Below are 24,158 nucleotides of genomic sequence, written 5' to 3'. Positions count from 1 at the left end.
TGTTCATAATGTTCTGCCTGATCGGTGTATGCCAGCAACGTTATATTATTTCTTATTCCTTATTTCTGAAGTTTAAGGCCCGTTCACACCAAGAATGATAACTATAGTAGCGTTTACACAAACGCACAATATCTTCGTTTATTGTTAGCACTGCAGTTTTGTCGTCTGTCTCTTTAAAGGCACAATATGTAATTTTTCGTCTCTTACTCAACACAAAGGCGTGTCTTGACTCTTGAGTGGGCGGAGATTTCATTCTGCCGCGAGCGCTTCCACTTCTTACACTCGTGTGTGTGTGTTTGTGTAATGCAGCGCTGTTTTATCATATTACACATGTGTGTTAAAGTGATATTATAATGCTACTCTCGGCGCTACTATGAGACACTTGTCCACACGAGCGAGATCATATTAGGCAGAGCCATAGAGAAAGAGAGTCGCGACAACGGAAGTTCAAATCGCTTGATAGTCACGTAGACCTCGAATAGTTTCAGGAAGTGCTTTGGTGGGCAATTCAAATTGTTAGTCACAGTGACAGAACTGCGATTTCTAGTAATTAATAGTCAATAAATGCATTGATTTTCAATAATTTTATTACACATCGACATGTTATATTTAACTAATATGTAACTTTCCATACCTTGCAAAAAAAAAAAAAAAAAGTATAATTATTTTCTCTAATTCCATAACGATGGATGAAACGGAATTAAGATGTGCTGATAATTTAAGATCTTACTGATTAAACATCTTACCTTTTAAAAGTGCATCCCAAACGGTCTGTTCTGCTGTAACTCTATGGCGTGGCTGCCACTTCCGGGAACTATTGAGAGTCTCCACGAGCCGCCATTGCTGTAAAAAAAAAACGTTCCATTGGAGTCTATGGAGTTGTCGCAACTCTCTCTCTCTATGGCTCTGATAATAGGCATGGTAAATGTTCATGCTTTTTAAAGCAGGAAGGATTCTGATTGGGTGTCAGTGTTTTTATCCTTTATCAGCTGGAAGATAAAAAAAATTGCTCTGTCGCTATTGCTATTTAAAATAATTTTCAAAAGCATATCATTGTAGTTATCATCCATGATGTGAATGGGCCTGTCTGACAAAGTTTTTGTTGTGTGTCAAATTGTCATAAGAACTAGTTAAGCATGCCTGGGCCAAATATGAATTGCCAAAGTGTAAATTAATTGTACGTAGTTGTTTTTAATGCAAATGTTAAGCACACGCTGTAAATATCAAAGCACTTGTATAACAAGCACTATTTGTAACTTAAATGTCATGCATAAAATATTTATTTTGCTGTTTACATTTGATTTCATTGGTCAACGTGCTATTGAGAACCATTACTGTAAAATATTTTTTGCAATTAAAGCTCAACTGGACCAACTGTGGTGTAGTTATTGACAAATCACCCTAATCATTTTGTCCTCACTGCATACATTTATTTTTCCTGCATCCATGCTGTGGAGTAGCCTACATGTAATGCATGTTTAGGGTTCAAATTACAGAACTTTTAGAATCTAAAATCGGTTTGGATTTTATTCACACTTCGTGCATGTAAACACACCTAGTGATGGCAGTGGCGCCTCTAGTGGTCAGATTAAGTCATCGCTTCAACGGCAAGCTGCCTCTTTCGAGCTTCGGACAGTCCGATTCATTCCAACCGAACGCGATGCGCAGATTCATTTGGAGCGATACAAACGCCCTGTGAATCGGTTCGCTCGAATCATTCAGAGGAACCGATTCAGTAGAACGACTTTTTGGCGAATCAAGCACCGCCGCCACTCTTCTTTGTCCTCGCGGTGACTGACTGCATATGATCCCGCTGAATGTACATTATTTATTCACCCGTTTACACTCTGTATTCATCAAACAGACGATCTGAAGGATGGTGTTAGTTCATGTCGGATATTTGGTTCTTCCTGTCTTTGGCTCAGTGAGAAATAGAGGTATTTATAACACATTATTTCACGATCAGATCACATCTAAGGCCTTTTGCTTGTTTAATGCATGATTATTAAACTCTTTATGCTGCTGTAGGTACACACTGAGGGGATATTCATTAAAATAACAGGTGATTTGTTGTTTATTAAGCGAATCAATGAGGTTTGATTCGGATCCTGAGGTAACGTTAATCTGTTAGCTAGCGAAACTAACGGACGCGCTCCGCTTCAGATTTCACTTTAAAATCTTTTAAATTCAACTGTTTGGCTTTTGTGAGGGATATTCTGTGTATTTGATAGATTGTCTATTCGTTTTATCGTGTACTTGAGCGCGGTATGTATTTGTAGAGGTTTATTTGTGAGGTTTGGTTTTACCTCAGAATGCTAACGATGCTAATTCAGGGCCCGAGCTCAACGGACAACAAATACAACAGTTCAATCATTTACTAGAGTAATTTAATGTGCATTTGAATTAATTAAGAGTTTGTATTGAAGCCCCAGATTGACATTATATGCATTTCATCAGGGAAAACGCTGCTTTGTTTATTTTGGATCAATTAACGGCTGCACTTCATGAACTTAATCATTTACGCCTATGTCTAATGAGGGAAAACACCAAAGTTGTGTTTGTGTTGTTGAGCTGCTAACTTTACCTCCATCACTGATTTCATGAAGCTTTTTTGATTTCTGTTTCTGATCTTCTGTCTCAGTTTGATTTCATGTGCTTTATTTCTGTTCTTATCTCCTGTCTCATAGTCTATGGAGGCTGAATCTACATTCTGCATTATCAGATCATTGTGTTTTAATGATCATCTGTGTTCTGATCCCTCCTCATTTCCTATTTCCATCAGAAGACGACAAACATCTCAGATCTGCTCCCTTCCTGAGAACAAACACTAAAACCAGAGCTAACACATTTAGAGCGTGAACTACTGTCTGTATGTCAAGTGCTGTAGTTTAACCCACATCAGTAGCTCTAGAAGAGTGACTCATGTATGTCCCATCCAGCTTTGGTAGTCAACATGTATGTAAATTCCTGTTAAATGGATGCATTTTGTGCTTGGATGATCACCAAACCAACACACCTATAGCTGTCACCTATGGAAGCTTGTTTACGCCATGGAATATAAAAATAAAAAGCTAGTTTCCGGCACTGGGAATTTTTTTTCCAATTTTTCTCAGTTACGCTAACGTGACATTAACCTTGTATTGTCTCGCAATTACGTTATAAACTCGTACTGTTCTCACTAAGGCTGGTTTTCGATTCAAATTTCAAGATTCGATTCCGATTCTCAAGATCTTGAATCGATTATCATTATTTAATTCGATCCGATCCGATCTTCGAGATTTAGAAAAGTGTTTTTGAAGAAAGCATTTTTTTCCAGCTGTTACCTGAATTACAGGACTGTAGTTATGCAACATATTGATACTAATACTATTATTATAGACAATAAACTGCAAATTAATGGAGTATTGATGGTTGTAAAAAACAATCCCCCTTCCAGAGTGCTCTAGTCAGCAAACGCGCACTGTGGAGCTGTGCTGTCGCGCACCGTCATGACAACGCAGCCATTACAACTTCCTTGGGAGTAAGAGCGCGCTGCAGTGAGAACGGCTGTGTTCTTCAGCACGGTGACGGCGGTATAACGTTAGGCTGTGTGTCCACCAAAGCGTTTTTATCTAGCTGAAAACGTTAGGCGCTCAGCTGAAAACTCCCCGTTGTGAGCGCTTGAGAGCGTTTTGGCAGGTAGCGTTTTTTCTCCTCAGTTGCCATGTTCGTTGTGTTAACGTCCTTCCACCTCGCGCGCATGCGTGAATTCAATGACACGGCAAATTTAAAATTCAATGTAGGCCTATTATTAAATCGATCCTCTGAGTTACGGCTCGATCTTTAGAAATTAATATGAAAATCGATTCAGAATTGGTGAATCGATTTTTTTCAACACAGCCCTAGTTCTCACAATTTTGTGATATAAACTCGCAACTTTTCTCACAAATGCGTTAAATAAACTCGCAACTTCTCACAATTACGTTAAATAAACGTGCAATTTTGAGTTGGTCAGACTTGCATGATAAACTCGCAATTGCAAGTTATAAAGTCAGAATTGTGTGAAACTTTTTAATACGTTTAAATCACGTAATTCTGACTTTGACTCAATTTCAAAAGTTTATTTAACAAAATTGTAAGTTTATCATGCAATTCTGACTTTATAACAACAAAGTAACGAGTTTATTTAACGTAATTGTGAGAAGTTATGAGTTTATATAACATAATTGTGAGAAGTTATGAGTTTATATAACATAATTGTGAGAAGTTATGAGTTTATATAACAATTGTGAGAGGTTACGAGTTTATATAACGTAATTGTGAGAAGTTATGAGTTTATATAATATAATTGTGAGAAGTTACGAGTTTATATGGGGTAATTGTGAGAAGTTACGAGTTTAAATAACGTAATTTTGGGAAGTTACGAGTTTATATAAAATAATTGTGACAAGTTATGAGTTTATATAACGTAATTGTGAGAAGTTACGAGTTCATATAACAATTGAGAGTTGCGAGAGAAGTTGGAAGTTTGTCACACAATTCTGACTATAACTCAATTGTGAGTTTTTTTTCAATTGTGAAAATGTAAGGCTGAATTGCAATAGCGAGAGTCTGAATTGTGAGAATTTTTTTTTTTTTTTTTAATCGAAATTACTGTTTTTTTTTTATTGGGTGGCGGAAACGAGCTTCCATAGTCACCTGCATAACATGTGCTTCATTCATCGCCTTCTGATTTTACACAATCATTCACAATCATGTTTAGAGGAAAAGCAAAAAACAACAGACAAAAACGCCCAACGATTGGCTTCCAAATTGTCCAAATTGACAGCGTCCAAAATGCCATCCATTTGGCAGGGATGTGGATTTCCTGCACTGCTACTGAGATCCTCTATTAGAGCAATGCAAATGTCTATTGTTTGGTTGTGGTTTCTCTACCTTTTGTTCTGGTAATAGACTTGAGTGCATGAATCACATTATTATTATTATTTTGATTCTACATTGAATAGACTCCAATGTAATCTTTCTGTAGTAAAGATGTACCCTGCTGTACTGTAATGTGCTGTAGCCGATGCATCTGCTCATTGGATGTTGCTTTTGTTCTGTTAACCCTGTACTGAGCATGGTGGGCCTTGCTATTGGTCAATGTTGTTTTATTTGTTGCATGGACTTATTATTATGACACAAATCCACATATACTAATATTTTTCAATAAAGAATATAGTATTTTTCCTAACCTCCAGTGTGCTTCTTGCTGATTTCCATTTATTGTCTCCCCCTCCACCTCCTCCCTCTGCTGTGACCGATAGACAGATTTCCTGGCTTTTTCCATCATGAGACCTCCGTCTGTGGTCATTTACGCTCGTCATCAGGGCACTTGAAGGTGCAGTGTGCATTCCCGACCAAATTAGATCCATTTCCAAACAGTCTTGGCTCAAAAAAAGGACGTAACGCTGCACTTTCAAGTCTTCTCACAGTAAATGATCCGGATGCAATGTAAACGTGGTGTGTCCAGGTATATCCACACATTTCATTTCTGTTATCAAGTCTTCCACGAACACATCTCTCTGTGATCAAGAGCACATCATACATGATTTCATCTGGTGATTAAGGCTCTGGAGTGGAGAGATGGGCAATTCTGCTTTTCTGGCTCTTTTTGTCCATTTCCACCATCTTGTTTATTTGGCGTTTTCAAGAATTCTCATGTGTTTGAAACCCATAAATTGGTGCATTGATTAATTTGCCCATTCTGTTGTTGTCTTGTAAGTAGCCAGCCGATTCCAACATCACAACTCCACAAACTCAGTTAAGATTATTCACTAGTCTCATTAATAATCTAGTGACCTAGATCACCTATTGTGTCCATTGGCATTCCTATTACTATTCTTGTTCTTCCGTTCTTGAGTCTATGGCCGCCCATAGAACCACTTTTGGAAAAGTTGTGAAATTTGGCACTCAGATTAAAGGACAGTCCACACATTCACCATAGCAAATTTGGAGTCTCTAAATCAATCCGTCTAGCACCACCACCGGTCCAAAGTTTGGCATGTTTGTGCACATAGTAACGTTGGGCTAGAAGCAAAATTCCGTCAAGAAAATTTTCCCGCCGTTTTAAATTTTCCCAAAAAACCTACTTTTTCGAACTCCTCCTAGGCCGTTGCTCCACTTTCCATGAAAATGTAACCAGATCATCTTAAGACCATGTTGACAAAACATCAGATTCAAAAGGATTCGTCTAATCGTTCTCAAATAACGCACCAACAAATTGCCTGCCAAAATGAACTCGAGGCTATATCTGCAATGCTTTGGCTTATTCTGACCAAACTTGGTGTGTTATGCCAACAATGACTTGAGGCTACCTGCAGTGTTTCGGAGCAGTGCCACCTAGTGGTCCGGAGATACAAAAATGGGCTATTTTTGCTTATAACATTTTAACGCTTTGGCTGAAACGGGTCTCTTTAGATTAACAGGAGGACACATTGGCGTATTGTTATGAAACTCGCTATGTCTTGACACCAAGCCCTGACAGTATTCAAAAAGTTGAGGCAGCGCCACCTTGTGGTCAAAAGTTATAATGGAATTTTTAAAAATTCCAATGACTTCTGATGAAATTTGCCTATTGTAATTAAAACTGGTCTTAACATATTCCCTGGGTCATGCTGAGAACATAGAAACCAATTTTGCCACATTTGGCCAAACGTCCTGTCTGCCATTTTGATTTTCTTTAAAACCCCACTTTTTCAAATTTGTCCTAGACCCTTTGTCTGATTTTCACCAAAATCGAATCGTATCATCTTCAGACCATGACAGCAAAAATTAGTTGATTTCATGTCCACCAGCGATAAAGTTGAAGCATGATGTCAAATTTACACTTGAGGCTGTATCTCTGCAATACTTTGACATAATGACAGCAAACTTTGGATGTCATTGTCACCTCACTCTGACCACACCACAGCAATTTAGTCACAGCGCCTATTGTCAAAAGTGATAAGCCATTCAATCATAATATTAGTGACTGTATTTATGATTTTGCAGCCATTTTGCCTTAAATCATTTTAAAATGCCTTTAATTGCTCATTGTTGCAGGTGGTCTGACACTCCCAGCCATTTTGACATCCTATTGTCTTCTTTGTGCTTGGTCCCATTAACTGCTGCTCGCAGCTATATTATTCACAGTGCATTTGTTGCTCTATCATTAAATATTCACGTAAAGTCATAATAAAGCATGCATGTCTCTAACCAGCAAAAGCTGCAATTTCTGAGGTAATTTTTGCTCAATAGACCAAGTTGAGGCGTTACTCTACATCTACAGAGATGATAATCTTGGATAAATCTCATGTTTCTTAAGAGGAGTGCCCAACATCCCAATCAACCAATCAGATTTAAGACTTAAGAGCTTTGACATGTTCTTAACCCACAGTCATTTGGAGGTTGGGATAAGGTTAGGATTGTTTTCCCAGTAGCAATAGAGGATGTTGATTCAGGAAGACGTCCTACTTTAGCCAAATCACGTCCACAGAGATGTCAATGGTTTTTAAGAGACCATGTTGCGAGCACATGGATATTGCTTTGGAAAATGGTTCTCACACACGTCTCCAAAGTTCTGTCATTAGAAAACGCAAAGCCCTTCACTGATAATGCATGACAGGCTAACAGCTCGCGTAAAAATACATCTAAATCCAGACGTTTACTGCATGCTCAGACATTTGGCTGAGAACTTGAAGCAGCTGTGGATTCCTTCAGCTGTCCCGGAGCTCCGTCTCACAGACTCTTGTCTGCTTTTATTATTCACGAAATAACTCTAGACTGTCCAGATCTGCTGGAACGAGGTGAGGAGACGCTTCTGTTCACACAGCTGTAGAACATAGTTGTCAATTCAGTTTGAACCATGATATACACTCACTCAGTTCATTTCTTTGGTTAATTTATTTACAAATATACAACTGCATCAGGATGTTCTACTAACGCTTTACTAAGGTTAAGTTAAGAGTAAGTGGTCAGTATTTGTTTAGCGCTGTGTATGCAATGAACTTCACCGATTGAATCTGGTTTGGGTAAAAAAATAAAATTAAAATTAAAAATCACGTCTGCTAGACGATTCACTCACAGTTTGGTTCTGAAAGAACAACAACCGTATTCTACAATGAATGTGACTATCAGAAAAGTTCAGTGGCCGGATGCATACATTGCTTAGACTAATTAGTAGGGTTGCAAATTTTCCGGAAACTTTTCAGGATTTTTGTAAACTTCGTAAAAATCTTGGAAGATTTCCAGGATATTTTTGAAATTTTTTTGAAATTCTTGGGAAAATGTCCAGGATAATTTTGTAAACTTTTCAAAATTTATGGAAACTTTCCAGGATTTTTGGAAACTTCAAGATTTTTGGAGGATTTTATTGGAAAATGTTTTCTTTTTTTTTGGAAACTTTTCAGAATTTATGTAAACTGTCCAAGATTTTTTTGGAAACTCCAGGATTATTATTATTATTATTATTATTATTGTGGAAACTTTCAATGATTTTTTTAGGAAACTTTCCAGGACTATTTTGGAAACTTTTGAGGATTTTATTGGAAAACGTTTTGAGATTTCTTTTTTGGAAACTTTCCAGATTTTTTTTTTTTTTAACTTTCCAGGATTTTTTGAAAACTTTTTCATTTTTGGAAACTTTCCAAGATTTTTTGAAAACTTTCCAGGATTTTGGGGAAACTCCAGGATTTTTTGGAAACTTTCCAGATTTTTTTTTTTTTACTTTCCAAGATTTTTGGGAAACTCCAGGATTTTTTAGACACTTTTTTTACATTTCTGGAAAGGTTCAGTCCCTTTGCAACCGTACTAAATAGTCATCAAATTTTGTGTCTTGAATTTTTAAAGTAGGACTGATTACTGCTAGTTGGTCAAGGTAGTTCTTAAGAAAGTTACCATATTGGATGTGTTTATGCAACAGGTCACAGGACTAGAGACAGTGCCATGTGAACTAGACTTCTCAGAATATTTCAGGTGGATGAAAAATATTGTGTTATTGTAGAGCAGGGGTCGGCAACCAATGTCACGCGGAGGGTTAATCTCTGACACGTGATAACTAAAGAGACTTATGCATTTAATGTAAAGTCCCTCAAACTTGTATACAAACTTACACTGAGGTAATAATTCCACACAGCCTGTTTTATTAAGTTATGAATAATAAATAGTGTGAGAATTTTATCCATTGCTTCAGTGATTATCCTTCAATAATCCGCTGTCGTTAAGTGACAGTAAGTGTTTAGGTAGGGAAAAACAAGCTAAACTGGACGACTAAACCAATGTTTTAAAGGGTTAGTTCAGCCAGTAATGTAAATTGTGTGATTAATTCCTCCTGTGGTTGGCCAGCCGTCAGACCTCCGCTCATCTTCACACACAGATGAAGATATTAGTGTTGAAATCCGATGGCTCAGAAAGGCCTTCATTGACACCAATGTCATTTCCTCTCTCAAGACCCATAAAGGCACTAAAGACGTCGTTACAAAGCCCATCTCACTACAGCGGCTCTACAATCATTGATGAAGAGGCCAGAATAGAGTTAGTGCGCAAAAAACACTAAATAACGACTTATATAGTGATGGCCGATTTCAGAACAAAGCTTCAAACCGTTATGAGTCAGTGAATCGATTCATGATTCGAACCGTTATGAGTCAGTGAATCGATTCATGATTCGAACCGTTATGAGTCAGTGAATCGATTCATGATTCGGATCACCAAAGTCACGTGATTTCAGCAGTTTGACCCGCAAGCCGAATAATTAATCAATTCACTGAATCATAACGGTTCAAAGCTTTGTTTTAAAGTCGGCCATCACTATACAAGTCAATATTTTGTTATCTCTTCATAAAATGATTGTAGAGCCGCTGTAGTGAGATGGGCTTTGTAACGACGTCTTTAGTGCCTTTATGGGTCTTGAGAGAGGAAATGACATTGGTGTCAATGAAGGCCTTTCTGAGCCATCGGATTTCAACACTAATATCTTCATCTGTGTGTGAAGATGAGCGGAGGTCTGACGGCTGGCCAACCACAGGAGGAATTAATCACACAATTTACATTTCTGGCTGAACTAACCCTTTAACCACAATCTGATGAGGTTGAACTAAAGTTGCAAGTCTTAATATTTACTCATTTGTCAAAATGGTTGCAGGCATTTCTCTTGAATTAGTGAAGGGGTTTGACTTCAGTTGCCTTGTCATACTGAGGGTAAATTCGATTTACAATCCCAAACACTGACTGGATGAATGTAGCGACCCAAACCGAACCACATTCGCAGCTAAGGCCGTGTGTCCACCAGGGCGTTTTTCAATTGTTTTCAATGGGAGCGCCGCGTTTTTAGAACGCCTGGAGCGCAATGAGCGAGTATTTCACGCTCAAGCGGTGAACGCTCAACATTTTTTACTGGTCGCTGAGAGTTGACGACTGTTCAACTTTGAGTAAAACGCAGCGCTCATCACTGTCACTTTTCACCCAGCCGTCCAATCACGGTAGAGAAGGGGCGGGACAAATACTACATAGACCAACCAGACAACAAGCAATAACAACGGAACAAAATGATTTAAAACGAGCCAGAACAAATGCTTTACATTGTATCTGCAATTTTATATAGAATCAATACAGAAACAAACTACCTGTGAAATTAGAAAGACTTCCGTTGATTTTCCATATCATAACAAACAAAGAGTCTCAACTGAGGAAAAAAGAGGTGCCTTCCAAAACGCTCTCAAGCGCTCACAGCGAGGCGTTTTCAGCTGGTTAAAAACACTTTGGTGGGCACTAACAGACTAAGTTCACTCACCTTCACTCTTCATTTCCCATCACACCCCACGATTAATTTCTTCTGGAAGTTCACGCAGGAGACGATGATGGCCAAGCCTTCAGCCACGGTTCAATCCCACTCATAATTTGCTGTGATGTTATTGTTCTTGCAGGATCTCATTTTAACAGGCATCAGCACAGTCATGCTACCTCTTGCCGGCATTTCCACGTAGGCCCGCAGGCCCAGATCCCTGTTGATTTCCCAATGCCCCATCCAGGACAATCTCAGACGGGAATGAGCCATCATCTCGGCCCCGCGCATCAGCCAGCCGCGGCCTTGCATCCTTCTCTCAACCACATACCAGCTTCACCGTTCCAGGATATCCCGGCCCCGCCCTTCCTACCTCAGGCTTTACACCAGCAATACCTCATTCAGCAGCAGATCCTGGAGGCCCAGCACAGGAGGATACTTCCACAGCCCAGGTATGCTTTAAACTCAACGAGAAACCAAAGTCAACCATGGTTAGTTTACCAAAAAATTAAACCTCTCATTAATTACTCACCCTAATGTGGTTGGCCAGCCGTCAGACCTCTGTTCATCTTCACACACAGATGAAGATATTAGTGTTGAAATCCGATGGCTCAGAAAGGCCTTCATTGACACCAATGTCATTTCCTCTCTCAAGACCCATAAAGGCACTAAAGACGTCGTTACAAAGCCCATCTCACTACAGCGGCTTTACAATCATTGATGAAGGCACCAGAGTTTTTGTGAGCAAAAAAACTAAATAACGACTTGAATAGTTATGATTCCATGAATCGATTCATGATTCGGATCGCGTGTCAAACTGCTGAAATCATGTGATGTTGGCGATCCGAATCATGAATCGATTCACTGACTCATAACGGTTCAAAGCTTTGTTCTGAAATCGGCCATCACTATATAAGTCGTTATTTAGTTTTTTTTGCGCACAAAAACTATTCTGGCGTGTTCATAAATGATTGTAAAGCCGCTGTAGTGAGATGGGCTTTGTAACGACGTCTTTAGTGCCTTTATGGGTCTTGAGAGAGGAAATGACATTGGTGTCAATGAAGGCCTTTCTGAGCCATCGGATTTCAACACTAATATCTTCATCTGTGTGTGAAGATGAGCGGAGGTCTGACGGCTGGCCAACCACAGGAGGGTGAGTAATTATTGACAGAATTTTCATTTTTGGGTGAACTATCCCTTTAAAGATTTAGTTCACTTCAAAGTGTTCCTGGTAATCCTGAATTAGAAGAACTTGCCCTCCCTCCTGCATGATTTAGATGGGGGCGGGGCAACCTGTCACTCACAGGAGATCAGTCAATAGAAAACCCCACCCATCCAATCAATTCCCCACAGACAGAATAAAGCCCCGCCCTACATTTGTTCTTGTTTGAGAAGCGATTCACTTGGAATGACGTAAGATGCTTCCCTGTCATGCGGACTTTAAAGGATTAGTTCACTTCAGAATGAACATTTTCTGATGATTTCTTCGCCCCCATCTCATCCAAGATGTTTATGTCTGTCTTTAATCAGTCGGAAAATAAATTTAGTTTTTTGAGGAAAACATTCCAGGATTTTTCTCCTCATAATGGCCTTCAATGGGAACCAACGCCTGAAGGTCCAAATCAATGAGGAAGAGCTTCAGAGACTCTGATGATCCAGAGGAATAGAGTCTGATCCAGACAAACCATCACACATTTACTGCACAAATACACATTTAAACACTTTTTAACCTCAAATGCGCGACTTCTGTGTTGTTGTTTTCACAGTGTATGATGTCATCACATCGGAAAGGTCGTGTGACGCAGGTGAAAGTGCCGAGTCAGTGTTAAAACGAATTTGCAAAGACTAAATCAAACGCCTTTACACAAATAGAGGTGAAACAACGATGGCGGATGATTTTAAAGTTGGAGGAGAACATGAGATGGAGTTTTTCTGCACTTCCATCTGCGTCACGTGACCTTTCCAACGTGATGACATCATACACCGCGAAGAAGAACAACACAGAAGTCGCGCATTTGAGGTTAAAGTATATAAATGTGTATTAGTGTAGTAAATGTGTGATGGTTAGTCTGGATCAGACTCTATTCCTCTGGATCATCAGAGTCTCTGAAGCTCTTCCTCATTGATTTGGACCTTCAGCCGTTGGTTCCCATTGAAGGCCATTATGAGGAGAAAAATCCTGGAATGTTTTCCTCAAAAAACGTCATTCCGACTGAAGAAAGAAAGACATGAACATCTTGGATGAGATGGGGATGAGGAAACCATCAGATGTTGTTAATTTTGAAATGAACTAATCCTTTAAAGTCCGCATGAAAGGAACGTTTTATTCGTCTGATGTAATTTCAAGCGAATCGCTTCTCAAACAACAGCAAATGTAGGGCGATAATTTAGAATAATAAAACATCCATAATACACATAAGTGTTTATTTTATTGCACTTTATCTGTTTGCGTCTGTAGATTTCAATTACAATATGAGTGATTCTATAATTGGTGATACATTTCGCATTTCAAAACTGTACAAATTCTTTCAAGCATCTTATTGAAAACATCAATTTTAATAATTCAGTGCTTGCCGAACTCAAGTTACTTCCTTTTTTACTTTTAACAGAAAAACAGATTTCTTTATAGTATTGTTTGTCAACTCTGTTACTGTCAACATTGCTACTTTACTCATATTTTGAACTTTTTAGCCAAAAACTCCACTTGCTAGCATAAATGCTAAGAGCACATGGCACTGATGAAATCATGATTAAAAGACTTTTAAACAACCCACCATGTGATCAGCGATAAACTCTGTTTTCCCTTTGATATTGTGGTAACAATTTTGTCATTCTACAAAATAATTCTTGGTGTAAGAACTTTATAGATTAAAGAGAGCACACATACCTTTCAGTGCTTGAGAGCTTATCAGTGAGGGAAAGTGACATCATTTCCTGTATAGTTGTTGGAGACAATTCCACCAATTTAAAGGCAAAGTAACAGAGTTGACACGAGATTTATGAACACATTTTTATAAGAGAAAAGTAATTTTGAAACCATTTAATGTTGTATAATTAGGAAAATTACTATTTAGAGCTTTTATAAATAAAATAAATCACATTTACCCCCCCCCCCAAAAAAAAAAAAAAAAAATATTTTTTAAAAATCAAAATAAATTAAAATAAAATGTTGACTAATTCTGATAATTTGGACAAATAACAAATAAAGACACTTTTTTTTTTACAGATTTAGCATGGCCTGTAACATCTTGTGATCCAGGACAATGAGTAAATTATTAAATTAATGAAAAATTTAACCCTTTGGACCCCAAATGTACATGCAAATATAGAATCACCCATATACCGTTAAAGGCTAAATGAGTTATCTCCACTTCAGCAGCACTTCTATACACCAAAACTTAGAGTTTTATTCCTAACTATATTCTAAAGCTTTTTACTGAGGGGTTTGTTCATTTATTATTATTTGAGTGATTTTATACAACATTTCATTCTTAAACACATGGTGAAAATAGATTTGTTTTTTGATTTATGGAATGATAAAGAGACATTTATGCAAATTGGCACATATTTAAAGAATATCGAAATGTGAATATTATTATGAAAGATTGTATCACATAATCAAGCAATCAAAGCTGGTGATTTTTTGTTTTTTTCTGGGATATACACCGATCAGGCATGACATTATGACCTAATATTGTGTTGGTCCCCCTGACCTCTTAAGGCATGGACTCCACTAGACCCATGAACGTGTGATGTGGTATCTGGAACCAAGATGTTAGCAGCAGATCCTTTAAGTCCTGTAAATTGTGAGGTGGGTCCTCCATGGATCAGACTTGTTTGTTCGGCTCATCCCACAGATGTTCGATTGGATTGAGATCTGGGGAATCTGGAGGCCGAGTCGACGCCTCAAACTGGTTGTTGTGCTCCTCAAACCATTCCTGAAGCGTTTGTGCTTTGTGTCAGGAGCATTATCCTGCTGGAAGAGCCACAGCCACCAGAATACCGTTTCCATGAAAGGCTGAACATGGTCTCAGCAATGCTTAGGTAGGTGGAGCGTGTCAAAGTAACATCCACATGGATGATCGGACCCCACGGGCCAGCCTTCGCTCCCCACGTGCATCAATGAGCCTTGGCCGCCCATGACCCTGTGGCCGGTTCTCCACTGGTCCTTCCTTGGAGCACTTTTGATAGATACTGACCACTGCAGACCGGGAACAGCCCACAAGAGCTGCAGTTTTGGAGATGCTCTGACCCAGTCGTCTAGCCGTCACAATCTGGCCAAACTCGCTCAAATCCTTACGCTTGCCTATTTTTCCTTTGAGGACAGAATGTTCACTTGCAGCCTAATATATCCCACCCACTAACAGGTAATCAGTGTGATTCAGGTCATAATGTTATGCCTGATTGGTGTATTTTATTGACAGATCTTTGGTTGAGGCTCTAACCATTTTGCTCTGATTTCCTCAGCAGACACGCTCCAGACAGAACCCTTCCCCATCCGCAGACGCTGCGGCCGCCGTATGAATATCCTCCATCCTTCCACATCCCCGCTCCGCCGGTCCCGCAGCAGCCACGCTACCTTGCTGAAGGAACAGACTGGTATTAATAATAATACATTTTATTTGTGCATCTGCATTTAGATACTATATAATCTAGCACTCTAGTAGCTCTGGGCCGTATTCTCAAAACATTTTCTCACCACTAAGAGTTCTCCTAAATGGCAGAAAGTTCTTAGTTACAAATTTTCTCTTAAAACATTCACAAAGCTGCTGAGAGGTTAGCATTGCGCATCCTGGTGCCATGTGTTCCCCAGGTAATAGTGTGCGATGCGCTATGCTAACCTAAAACAACTGTTACTAAGGAATAGAGAGGAGGGCGGGGTTGACCTCTGTGGATGATGTCATCACGCTTACTAACTATGACCACAGTGATTGGCTGATAGGGGAGGAGTCTCTGTCAGTAATTTAATTATAGAAATATTTAGTTGAACAAGGTTTCATGCTGCCATATTTAAATAAAGATTTTAAAAAGTAGGCTAAGTGTCACTAACTAAACTAGTATATGTTCAGCTAGTTGTCAGACTCTAACGTGTGTGTGTCTTGAGAGATTGCAGAATTCAAGCGAAAATTATGCTGGGCTAAATTCCCAGCTCAGAGCCCTCGATCGCTTCGCACAGCATGTCAAAGACGCTTATATTGTTTTACTTTATTCATTCATTTGTAAGTGTGACCTTGTAAAAACAACTACCACAGGTAATCTGACTTTTTAAAAAAAATTAAAGATACATTTATTATCACTATTTCCTCAATGTTTAGTGTCTTTTGGGCGGATCAGCCATTAGGATTGTGTTGTGATTTGGTCTTAGTGACTTACTGTTGGAGTCCTCTTGACTACTCCTAGCGTTTCATGGATTTAGGAGCTAGTTTTAACGCTAAAATGCTTTGTGAAATACTCTTACACTGCAAAAAATGCTCTTCTTACTCAGTATTTTTGTCTTGTTTCTAGTCCAAACATCTAAAAATTCTTAAAACAAGAAGTATTTACTAGACAAGCAAAAGTAATTGTCTTGTTTTGGGAAAAAAAACTCAAAATGAAGAGAGTTTTTGCTTAAAATAAGATGAATAATCTGCCAATGGGGTGAGAAAAATAATCTTAAAACAACATTAAATTTATTTTGTTTTAAGATTATTTCCCTCCCCCCATTGGCAGATTATTTATCTTATTTTAAGCAAAAACTCTCTTCATTTTGTGTTATTTTTTCCTAAAACACAGCAATAATTTTTACTTGTCTAGTAAATGTTTCTTAATGTAAGAATTTTTAGAAATTTTGACTAGACACAGGACAACAAGACACTAAGTAAGAAAAATGTAAGAGTCCTAAAATTACACACCCATTTTTTTTAAGTTTCTCCTAAATCGGCAAGTTAGGAGCTACTTTTAGCCTTAAGATGTTTGTGAATTCGGCCCCTGATCTATTGACATGTGTCCTGTGTTTGTGTTCAGGGATCTGAGTGTGGATCCAGGCCTGGCGCAGTACCACGTTTCTCCGCTCACTCAGCATTATCAGCATTACCTAACCTCCCCACGCCTGCATCACTTCCCCAGGAACGCCACCTCGGCACAAGTGGTCAGTCTGACCCTCTGAACCTACTGCACTCACACTTATATTTATGAATCTGGCAGACGCCACTTGCATCGCATTAAAGGGATAGTTCAGCCCTAAATGAGCCTGTGATGTTCATCTGCAGGGCGTCTGAGATGTCGGTGTGTTTGTTTCTTCAGGAGAACACAGATGAAGATGTTTAACTCAGCCGTTGCTCGTATAATGCGTGTCAATGGGGTGTATTTCTATGAGAGTAAAAAACACACAGACATACGAATCCATATTAAACCCTGAGGCTCGCGGAGACACACTGATGTCTGAAGACACGAAACGATCGCTTTCTGCCAGAAACACAACAGTATTTGTGTTATTTTACCTCATATCAGACGAATCTCATCTAGTGTTCCCAACACCATTACAAAGTGTTCAGTTTACACTTCAAAAAGGTGTAAACTGAATGTAATCTTTTAACATTACTGTACATTAAGGCTCGTGGGTTGCACTAATAATAATTCTTTAGCCTGCCGTGGTTCACCCCAATCAGCCCTGTAATTCTAACGCTCTTTCTACAGTTCACAACACAACTCGATTTAAAATAAAACCCAAATCGTTGATTAGCGTTAAACTTTGCTTAATTTAATCCTTATTGGTGCAACTCACCCTAAAAGTGTTTTTCACTGTTTAGTGACTGAAACACTGCAGCAGGTGCTGTATATGATCAACAAGTGCCAAAAACATGCATCTTGTTCACATTGTTAACTCTTTCCCCGCCAGCATTTTTAAAAAAAGTTGCCAGCCACCACCAGGGTTTTTGACCATTTTCACCAAAAATATAATAGCCTATAGAATATTTAGTTTCATTAAAATCTGAGCATGCAAAACATCGAAAGAAAGAGCTTCTTTTAAACAAAAAACAAACAAAAATCTATTATTCTAGCTTCATGCATTCCTTTTTTATCAACACTTGAATATGGATAAGTTTCATAAAAAAGCAACATTTTGAACAAAAAGCTGAGAAAATCATGTGTCTGTGAAAGACTGACTCCAGATCATACTCAGAGATGATCAAACACAGATGAGGAGATCGAGTCCATCTACACCTCTAATGCTTCAGTCCTGGAGCTCATCCTGCTCCTCATCTCATTAAGGAACATTAGATCATTTTGATTTATATGATGTTTAATGTTGATGATCACGTTATTTTACATATGCATCTGCGTACATACGATAGCTTGGTTTACTGCGTCTTCCTAACGTGTGTTTCGATCAGGATATTCTGTACTCGACTTGACTTAGAAACAGACTTGAATTAGAAACAGACTTGACTTGACTTATAAACAGACTTGACTTAGAAACAGACTTGACTTGTCTTAGAAACAGACTTGACTTAGAAACAGACTTGACTTGTCTTAGAAACAGACTTGACTTAGAAACAGACTTGACTTGTCTTAGAAACAGACTTGACTTAGAAACAGACTTGACTTGTCTTAGAAACAGACTTGACTTAGAAACAGACTTGACTTGTCTTAGAAACAGACTGGTCTTAGAAACAGACTTGACTTAGAAACAGACTTGACTTGACTTAGAAACAGACTTGACTTAGAAACAGACTTGACTTGTCTTAGAAACAGACTTGTCTTAGAAACAGACTTGACTTAGAAACAGACTTGACTTGACTTAGAAACAGACTTGACTTAGAAACAGACTTGACTTGACTTAGAAACAGACTTGACTTAGAAACAGACTTGACTTGTCTTAGAAACAGACTTGACTTAGAAACAGACTTGACTTGTCTTAGAAACAGACTTGACTTAGAAACAGACTTGACTTGTCTTAGAAACAGACTGGTCTTAGAAACAGACTTGACTTAGAAACAGACTTGACTTGACTTAGAAACAGACTTGACTTAGAAACAGACTTGACTTGTCTTAGAAACAGACTTGACTTAGAAACAGACTTGACTTAGAAACAGACTTGACTTGTCTTAGAAACAGACTTGTCTTAGAAACAGACTTGACTTAGAAACAGACTTGACTTGTCTTAGAAACAGACTTGACTTAGAAACAGACTTGACTTGTCTTAGAAACAGACTTGACTTAGAAACAGACTTGACTTAGAAACAGACTTGACTTGACTTAGAAACAGACTTGACTTAGAAACAGACTTGACTTGACTTAGAAACAGACTTGACTTAGAAACAGACTTGACTTGACTTAGAAACAGACTTGACTTGTCTTAGAAACAGACTTGACTTAGAAACAGACTTGACTTGACTTAGAAACAGACTTGACTTGTCTTAGAAACAGACTTGACTTAGAAACAGACTTGACTTGACTTAGAAACAGACTTGACTTGACTTAGAAACAGACTTGACTTAGAAACAGACTTGACTTGACTTAGAAACAGACTTGACTTGTCTTAGAAACAGACTTGACTTGACTTAGAAACAGACTTGACTTGACTTAGAAACAGACTTGACTTAGAAACAGACTTGACTTGACTTAGAAACAGACTTGACTTGTCTTAGAAACAGACTTGACTTAGAAACAGACTTGACTTGACTTAGAAACAGACTTGACTTGTCTTAGAAACAGACTTGACTTAGAAACAGACTTGACTTGACTTAGAAACAGACTTGACTTGTCTTAGAAACAGACTTGACTTAGAAACAGACTTGACTTAGAAACAGACTTGACTTGACTTAGAAACAGACTTGACTTAGAAACAGAGGGTCAATTGGATGGAAACAGACGGCAAACTTTTTGTTACGCATAATCACGCTTTGTTGAAACAGTGGATGGAGACGTGGCTATTGTTGTGTGTTAATGAATGGTGTTGTTCTGCACAGGTGGTCCATGAGATCAGAAATTACCCGTATCCTCAGTTACACCTGCTGGCTCTTCAAGGCCTCAGTCCGTCTCGTCACGCGTCTGCGGTGCGGGAAAGCTACGAGGTCAGCCGATGCTCTTCATCATGCGTGTTCTGATGCTCTTCATCACGTGTGTCTCATGTCTCCGTGCGCTTTTGCTTCCAGGAGCTCCTGCAGTTGGAGGACAGACTGGGCAATGTGAACAGAGGAGCGGTGCAAACCACCATCGAGAGGTTCACCTTTCCTCACAAGTATAAAAAGGTAAAACCACAACATTACTAAAATGTACAGTCGTAGTCAAAAGATATTTTACATAAAAGATGTTTACATATATTATACATAAACATCTATGTAAAATATCTTATTCAGGACTGCACTAAATAAAAGATAACATGCATTTGGTATGATCCCTCTTATGGTGTTAAAATCATTTACATTTTTACAGATTCTGCAAGGAGTGTATGTAAACTTTTGACCACGACTGTATGTTAAATTCCACATTTTTTATTTATATATTATATATGTATGGATCTTACACCGATCAGGCATAACATTATGACAGGTAAAGTGAATCACACTGATGATCTCTTCATCTCCTCTTAGTGGGTGGGATGTATTAGGCAGCAAGTGAACATGTTGTCCTCAGAGTTGATGTGTGTGAAGCAGGAGAAATGGGCAAGCGTAAGGATTTGAGCGAGTTTGGCCAGATTGTGACGGCTAGACGACTGGGTCAGAGCATCTCCAAAACTGCAGCTCTTGTGGGCTGTTCCCGGTCTGCAGTGGTCAGTATCTATCAAAAGTGCTCCAAGGAAGGACCAGTGGAGAACCGGCCACAGGGTCATGGGCGGCCAAGGCTCATTGATGCACGTGGGGAGCGAAGGCTGGCCCGTGGGGTCCGATCAAACAGACGAGCTACTGGAGCTCAAACTGCTCCAGAAGTTAATGCTGGCTCTGATAGAAAGCTGTCAGAATACACAGAGCAGCTCAGTTTGTTTTTCTTTTACATCACGTGGATGGCCGGGTGTGTGTGTGTGTGTGGCTTACCTGGGGAACACATGGCCCCAGGATGCACTATGGGAAGAAGGCGAGCCGGCGGAGGCAGTGTGATGCTTTGGCCAATGTTCTGCTGGGAAACCTTGGGTCCTCCATCCATGTGGATGTTACTTTGACACGCTCCACCTACCTAAGCATTGCTGAGACCATGTTCAGCCTTTGATGGAAACGGTATTCTGGTGGCTGTGGCTCTTCCAGCAGGATAATGCTCCTGACACAAAGCACAAATGCTTCAGGAATGGTTTGAGGAGCACAACAACCAGTTTGAGGCGTTGACTCGGCCTCCAGAATCCCCAGATCTCAATCCAATCGAGCATCTGTGGGATGAGCCGAACAAACAAGCCTGATCCATGGAGGACCCACCTCACAACTTACAGGACTTAAAGGATCTGCTGCTAACATCTTAGTGCCAGATACCACAGCACATCTTCAGGGGTCTAATGGAGTCCATGCCTCGATGGGTCAGGGGGACCAACACAATATTAGTCATAATGTTTGCCTGATCAGTGTGTATATACAGTATACACTGCAAAAAGTGCTTTTCTTATTTAGTTTTTTTGCTTGTTTCTAGTCAAAGTATCTAAAAATTCACACATTAAGAAACATTTATGAGACAAGTAAAAATTATTGTCTTGTTTTGGGGAAAAATAACTCAAAATGAAGAGAGTTTTTGCTTAAAAGAAGCTAAATAATCTGCCAATGGGGTGGGAAAAATAATCTTGTTTTCTGTTTGAATTAAGATAATTTTGTAATTTATTGAGTGTAAATTGCTTTTGGATTAATAAAAGCATGTGACAAAAGACTATCATGTGATCCGTAGAGAAGACCTCTAGAGCTAAAGATCGGCATGGATGAAGAGGAGCTCGACACCGATGAGAAATGCACAATATGCCTCTCGATGCTTGAAGACGGAGAAGACGTCAGGTAATATAACGCTCCATTTCGCACTATCCTTCGTCTCCTTTGCGGCGTCCCAATTGAATGCAGAGACTCTCCTCGTGTGTTTGCAGTTTAAATATAATGATTCATATAAAAGTTAACGGCCAAACGTGTCATTTTAAAAGTTCTCAATGCTTCTGCAGGTTAAATATACTGTGGAAAACACTGAATAAATATCTTTAGTCAGGTTAAACACTGATAATTGATCACTCAAACCCCTTTATCTAAACTTCTCTACTTAACCGTCAGACTCACACATCCGTCATGCTTGTAGTTTTTTAACGCTTCTTATCCGCGTTTGTAGTTCTAATCGAAATCTCGTCTAACTCGCAATGGGTTGTGGGCAATATCAGCCGTTAGAGAGCGCATCGATTCACACTTCGGATTCTGACCGGAAATAGTAAACCATCCGGGTATCTTTGGAATACTATTTTCAGCATACTACGATTTGGGACATATTCATTCTTATTTCGAATACTATTTAGTATGGATAGTATGCGAATTGGGACGCAAGGCTAGTGAAAACGATGACGATTATCTTTTCTTTTGTCTTTCTGTTGTTTCAGGAGATTACCCTGCATGCACCTCTTCCATCAGGCTTGTGTTGACCAGTGGCTGGCAACCAATAAGAAGTGTCCCATCTGCAGGGTAGACATTGAGACGCAGTTGTCCCCCGATAGCTGATGTCTCGAGTAGCATTAGCGAGAATGTTGTCTTTCTTCGTCCCCTCGTGGGCACTTTTGCCAAAATGTGTGTCATCTCCATCACCACTCTCACCTCTGACCTTTGCCTTCTGAGCCAATTGACGATGTAGAAGATGGAAAGCACGTGGAGAAGAACGAGTCTGCCGACGAAGATGGTTTCAGTCAAAGTGTTCTGTATGTTTAGGATGGGGAGCGACGACGAAGACCAACCAAATGTTCTCAGTGTTTAGTAGGTCACAGATCACAGCATATCATGGTTGGTCATGAACTTTCAAAGTAGTAAAAAAAACCATCATCAGCGAATGAGAGACGAATCCGTCGTCGTGTCTAATTATCGGAGGTGATGCTTGACGTATGTAATTGTAAGGCCAGGCTTGATATGAACTGTGACAGTCCGCATTTTGTCCAAACGCTTAGAAACGAATCCACTAAATGCATGTTGAAGTGAGAGTTCGGGGTTCTTCTGGGAAACATTAGGAAGTTTCCCGCACGAAATTCAGCTAATCCTGAAGACACTGTGTTCTCGAAAGCGTCTCCGAAGTCACCACGAGTGAAACATGTACCTTAATGCCTGTAGCAAAAGCACACGTCGAATAGTAACGGCATAACTCTGTGTTTCCATTCGCTCTGTGACTCGTGGTCTCGCTTGTAGAGTCATAATGTGCATGAAACCTGTTTGCTGCCATTTCTAGAGGACAAGGGAGTAAAGCCATTTGTTTTATAGAAACCAAACATAACTTTTCTAAGGCTGTTCTTCATGATCACTCGTTTGATTTCTTCTTTTGCCAACCTGTGTGTGTGGGGCTGGTACAGCTTCTCAACATAAGTAGCTGCGATGCTGGAAAAAAAAACAAACAAGTTATTTATTGTTGTCTTAATGTAGTCAGTGGTTATTTTTGTAAATGCACTCACTTTCTGATGAGGTCGTGTGATCGTTTTCCTGCTTTTGCATTTGCACTCAAGTAAGCTGTTTCCTTGCGTATCGTGCACTCCACCCCCCCCCCCCCCCCCAAAAAAAAAAAAAAACGAACTAAACAAAACAAGGGAGCAGACTTTTTAGCAGCACAGTCTCTTTGTATGGGAGCTTGTGTCCGCTGCGGAATACAACTATTAAAAAGGTAATTGAGACTTTTTCATCTCACATTTCTGACTTTTTCCTCACAATTCAAGATATGATGTCACAAAAGCGTGTTATAAAGTCGCAAATTGCTGTATACAGTCAGAATTACGATATATAAAGTCAGAATTATGAGATATAAAGTCAGAATTACAAGATATAAAGTCAGAATTACAAGATATAAAGTCAGAATTACAAGATATAAAGTCAGAATTACAAGATATAAAGTCAGAATTACGAGATATAAAGTCAGAATTATGAGATATAAAGTCAGAATTACAAGACATAAAGTCAGAATTACAAGATATAAAGTCAGAATTACAAGATATAAAGTCAGAATTACAAGATATAAAGTAAGAATTACAAGATATAAAGTCAGAATTACAAGATATAAAGTCAGAATTACAAGATATAAAGTCAGAATTACAAGATGTAAAGTCAGAATTACAAGATGTAAAGTCAGAATTACAAGATATAAAGTCAGAATTACAAGATATAAAGTCAGAATTATGAGATATAAAGTCAGAATTACAAGATGTAAAGTCAGAATTACAAGATATAAAGTCAGAATTACAAGATATAAAGTCAGAATT

The 24,158-nt window shown here is 39.0% G+C and overlaps 1 protein-coding gene across 2 annotated transcripts; it reads left to right on the top strand.

Annotated features, from left to right (window-relative positions):
* Positions 1 to 6: 6 nt before the first annotated feature.
* Positions 7 to 23,457, top strand: ark2cb (arkadia (RNF111) C-terminal like ring finger ubiquitin ligase 2Cb). 2 transcript variants are annotated; one of them, XM_067414582.1, is made up of 8 exons: positions 7 to 1,937; positions 10,923 to 11,232; positions 15,251 to 15,379; positions 16,784 to 16,907; positions 19,732 to 19,836; positions 19,918 to 20,013; positions 21,626 to 21,729; positions 22,311 to 23,457. In XM_067414582.1, exons 1-8 carry the CDS (start codon positions 1,877 to 1,879, stop codon positions 22,426 to 22,428), a joined length of 1,047 nt encoding a protein of 348 aa, XP_067270683.1. In that variant the 5' UTR covers positions 7 to 1,876; the 3' UTR covers positions 22,429 to 23,457. The 2 variants fall into 2 exon arrangements, with proteins under 2 accessions (XP_067270683.1, XP_067270682.1); XM_067414581.1 differs by having other exon boundaries at positions 15,248 to 15,379; positions 22,311 to 23,455.
* The last annotated feature ends 701 nt before the right edge of the window (positions 23,458 to 24,158 follow it).

Source organism: Pseudorasbora parva, chromosome 13 (genome assembly GCF_024679245.1).
Source record: "Pseudorasbora parva isolate DD20220531a chromosome 13, ASM2467924v1, whole genome shotgun sequence".
NCBI lineage: Eukaryota > Metazoa > Chordata > Actinopteri > Cypriniformes > Gobionidae > Pseudorasbora > Pseudorasbora parva.
The sequence above is the reverse complement of the archived record's forward strand: the minus strand, read 5'-3'. Positions and strand labels throughout refer to the sequence as shown.

Coding starts and splice junctions, on each gene's coding strand:
- ark2cb (XM_067414581.1), top strand. CDS start 1,877: ATGGTGTTAGTTCATGTCGGATATTTGGTTCTTCCTGTCTTTGGCTCA. Junction 1,938..10,922: donor TGGCTCAGTGAGAAATAGAG/GTATTTATAACA, acceptor TTGTTCTTGCAG/GATCTCATTTTAACAGGCAT. Junction 19,837..19,917: donor CGGTGCGGGAAAGCTACGAG/GTCAGCCGATGC, acceptor TTTTGCTTCCAG/GAGCTCCTGCAGTTGGAGGA.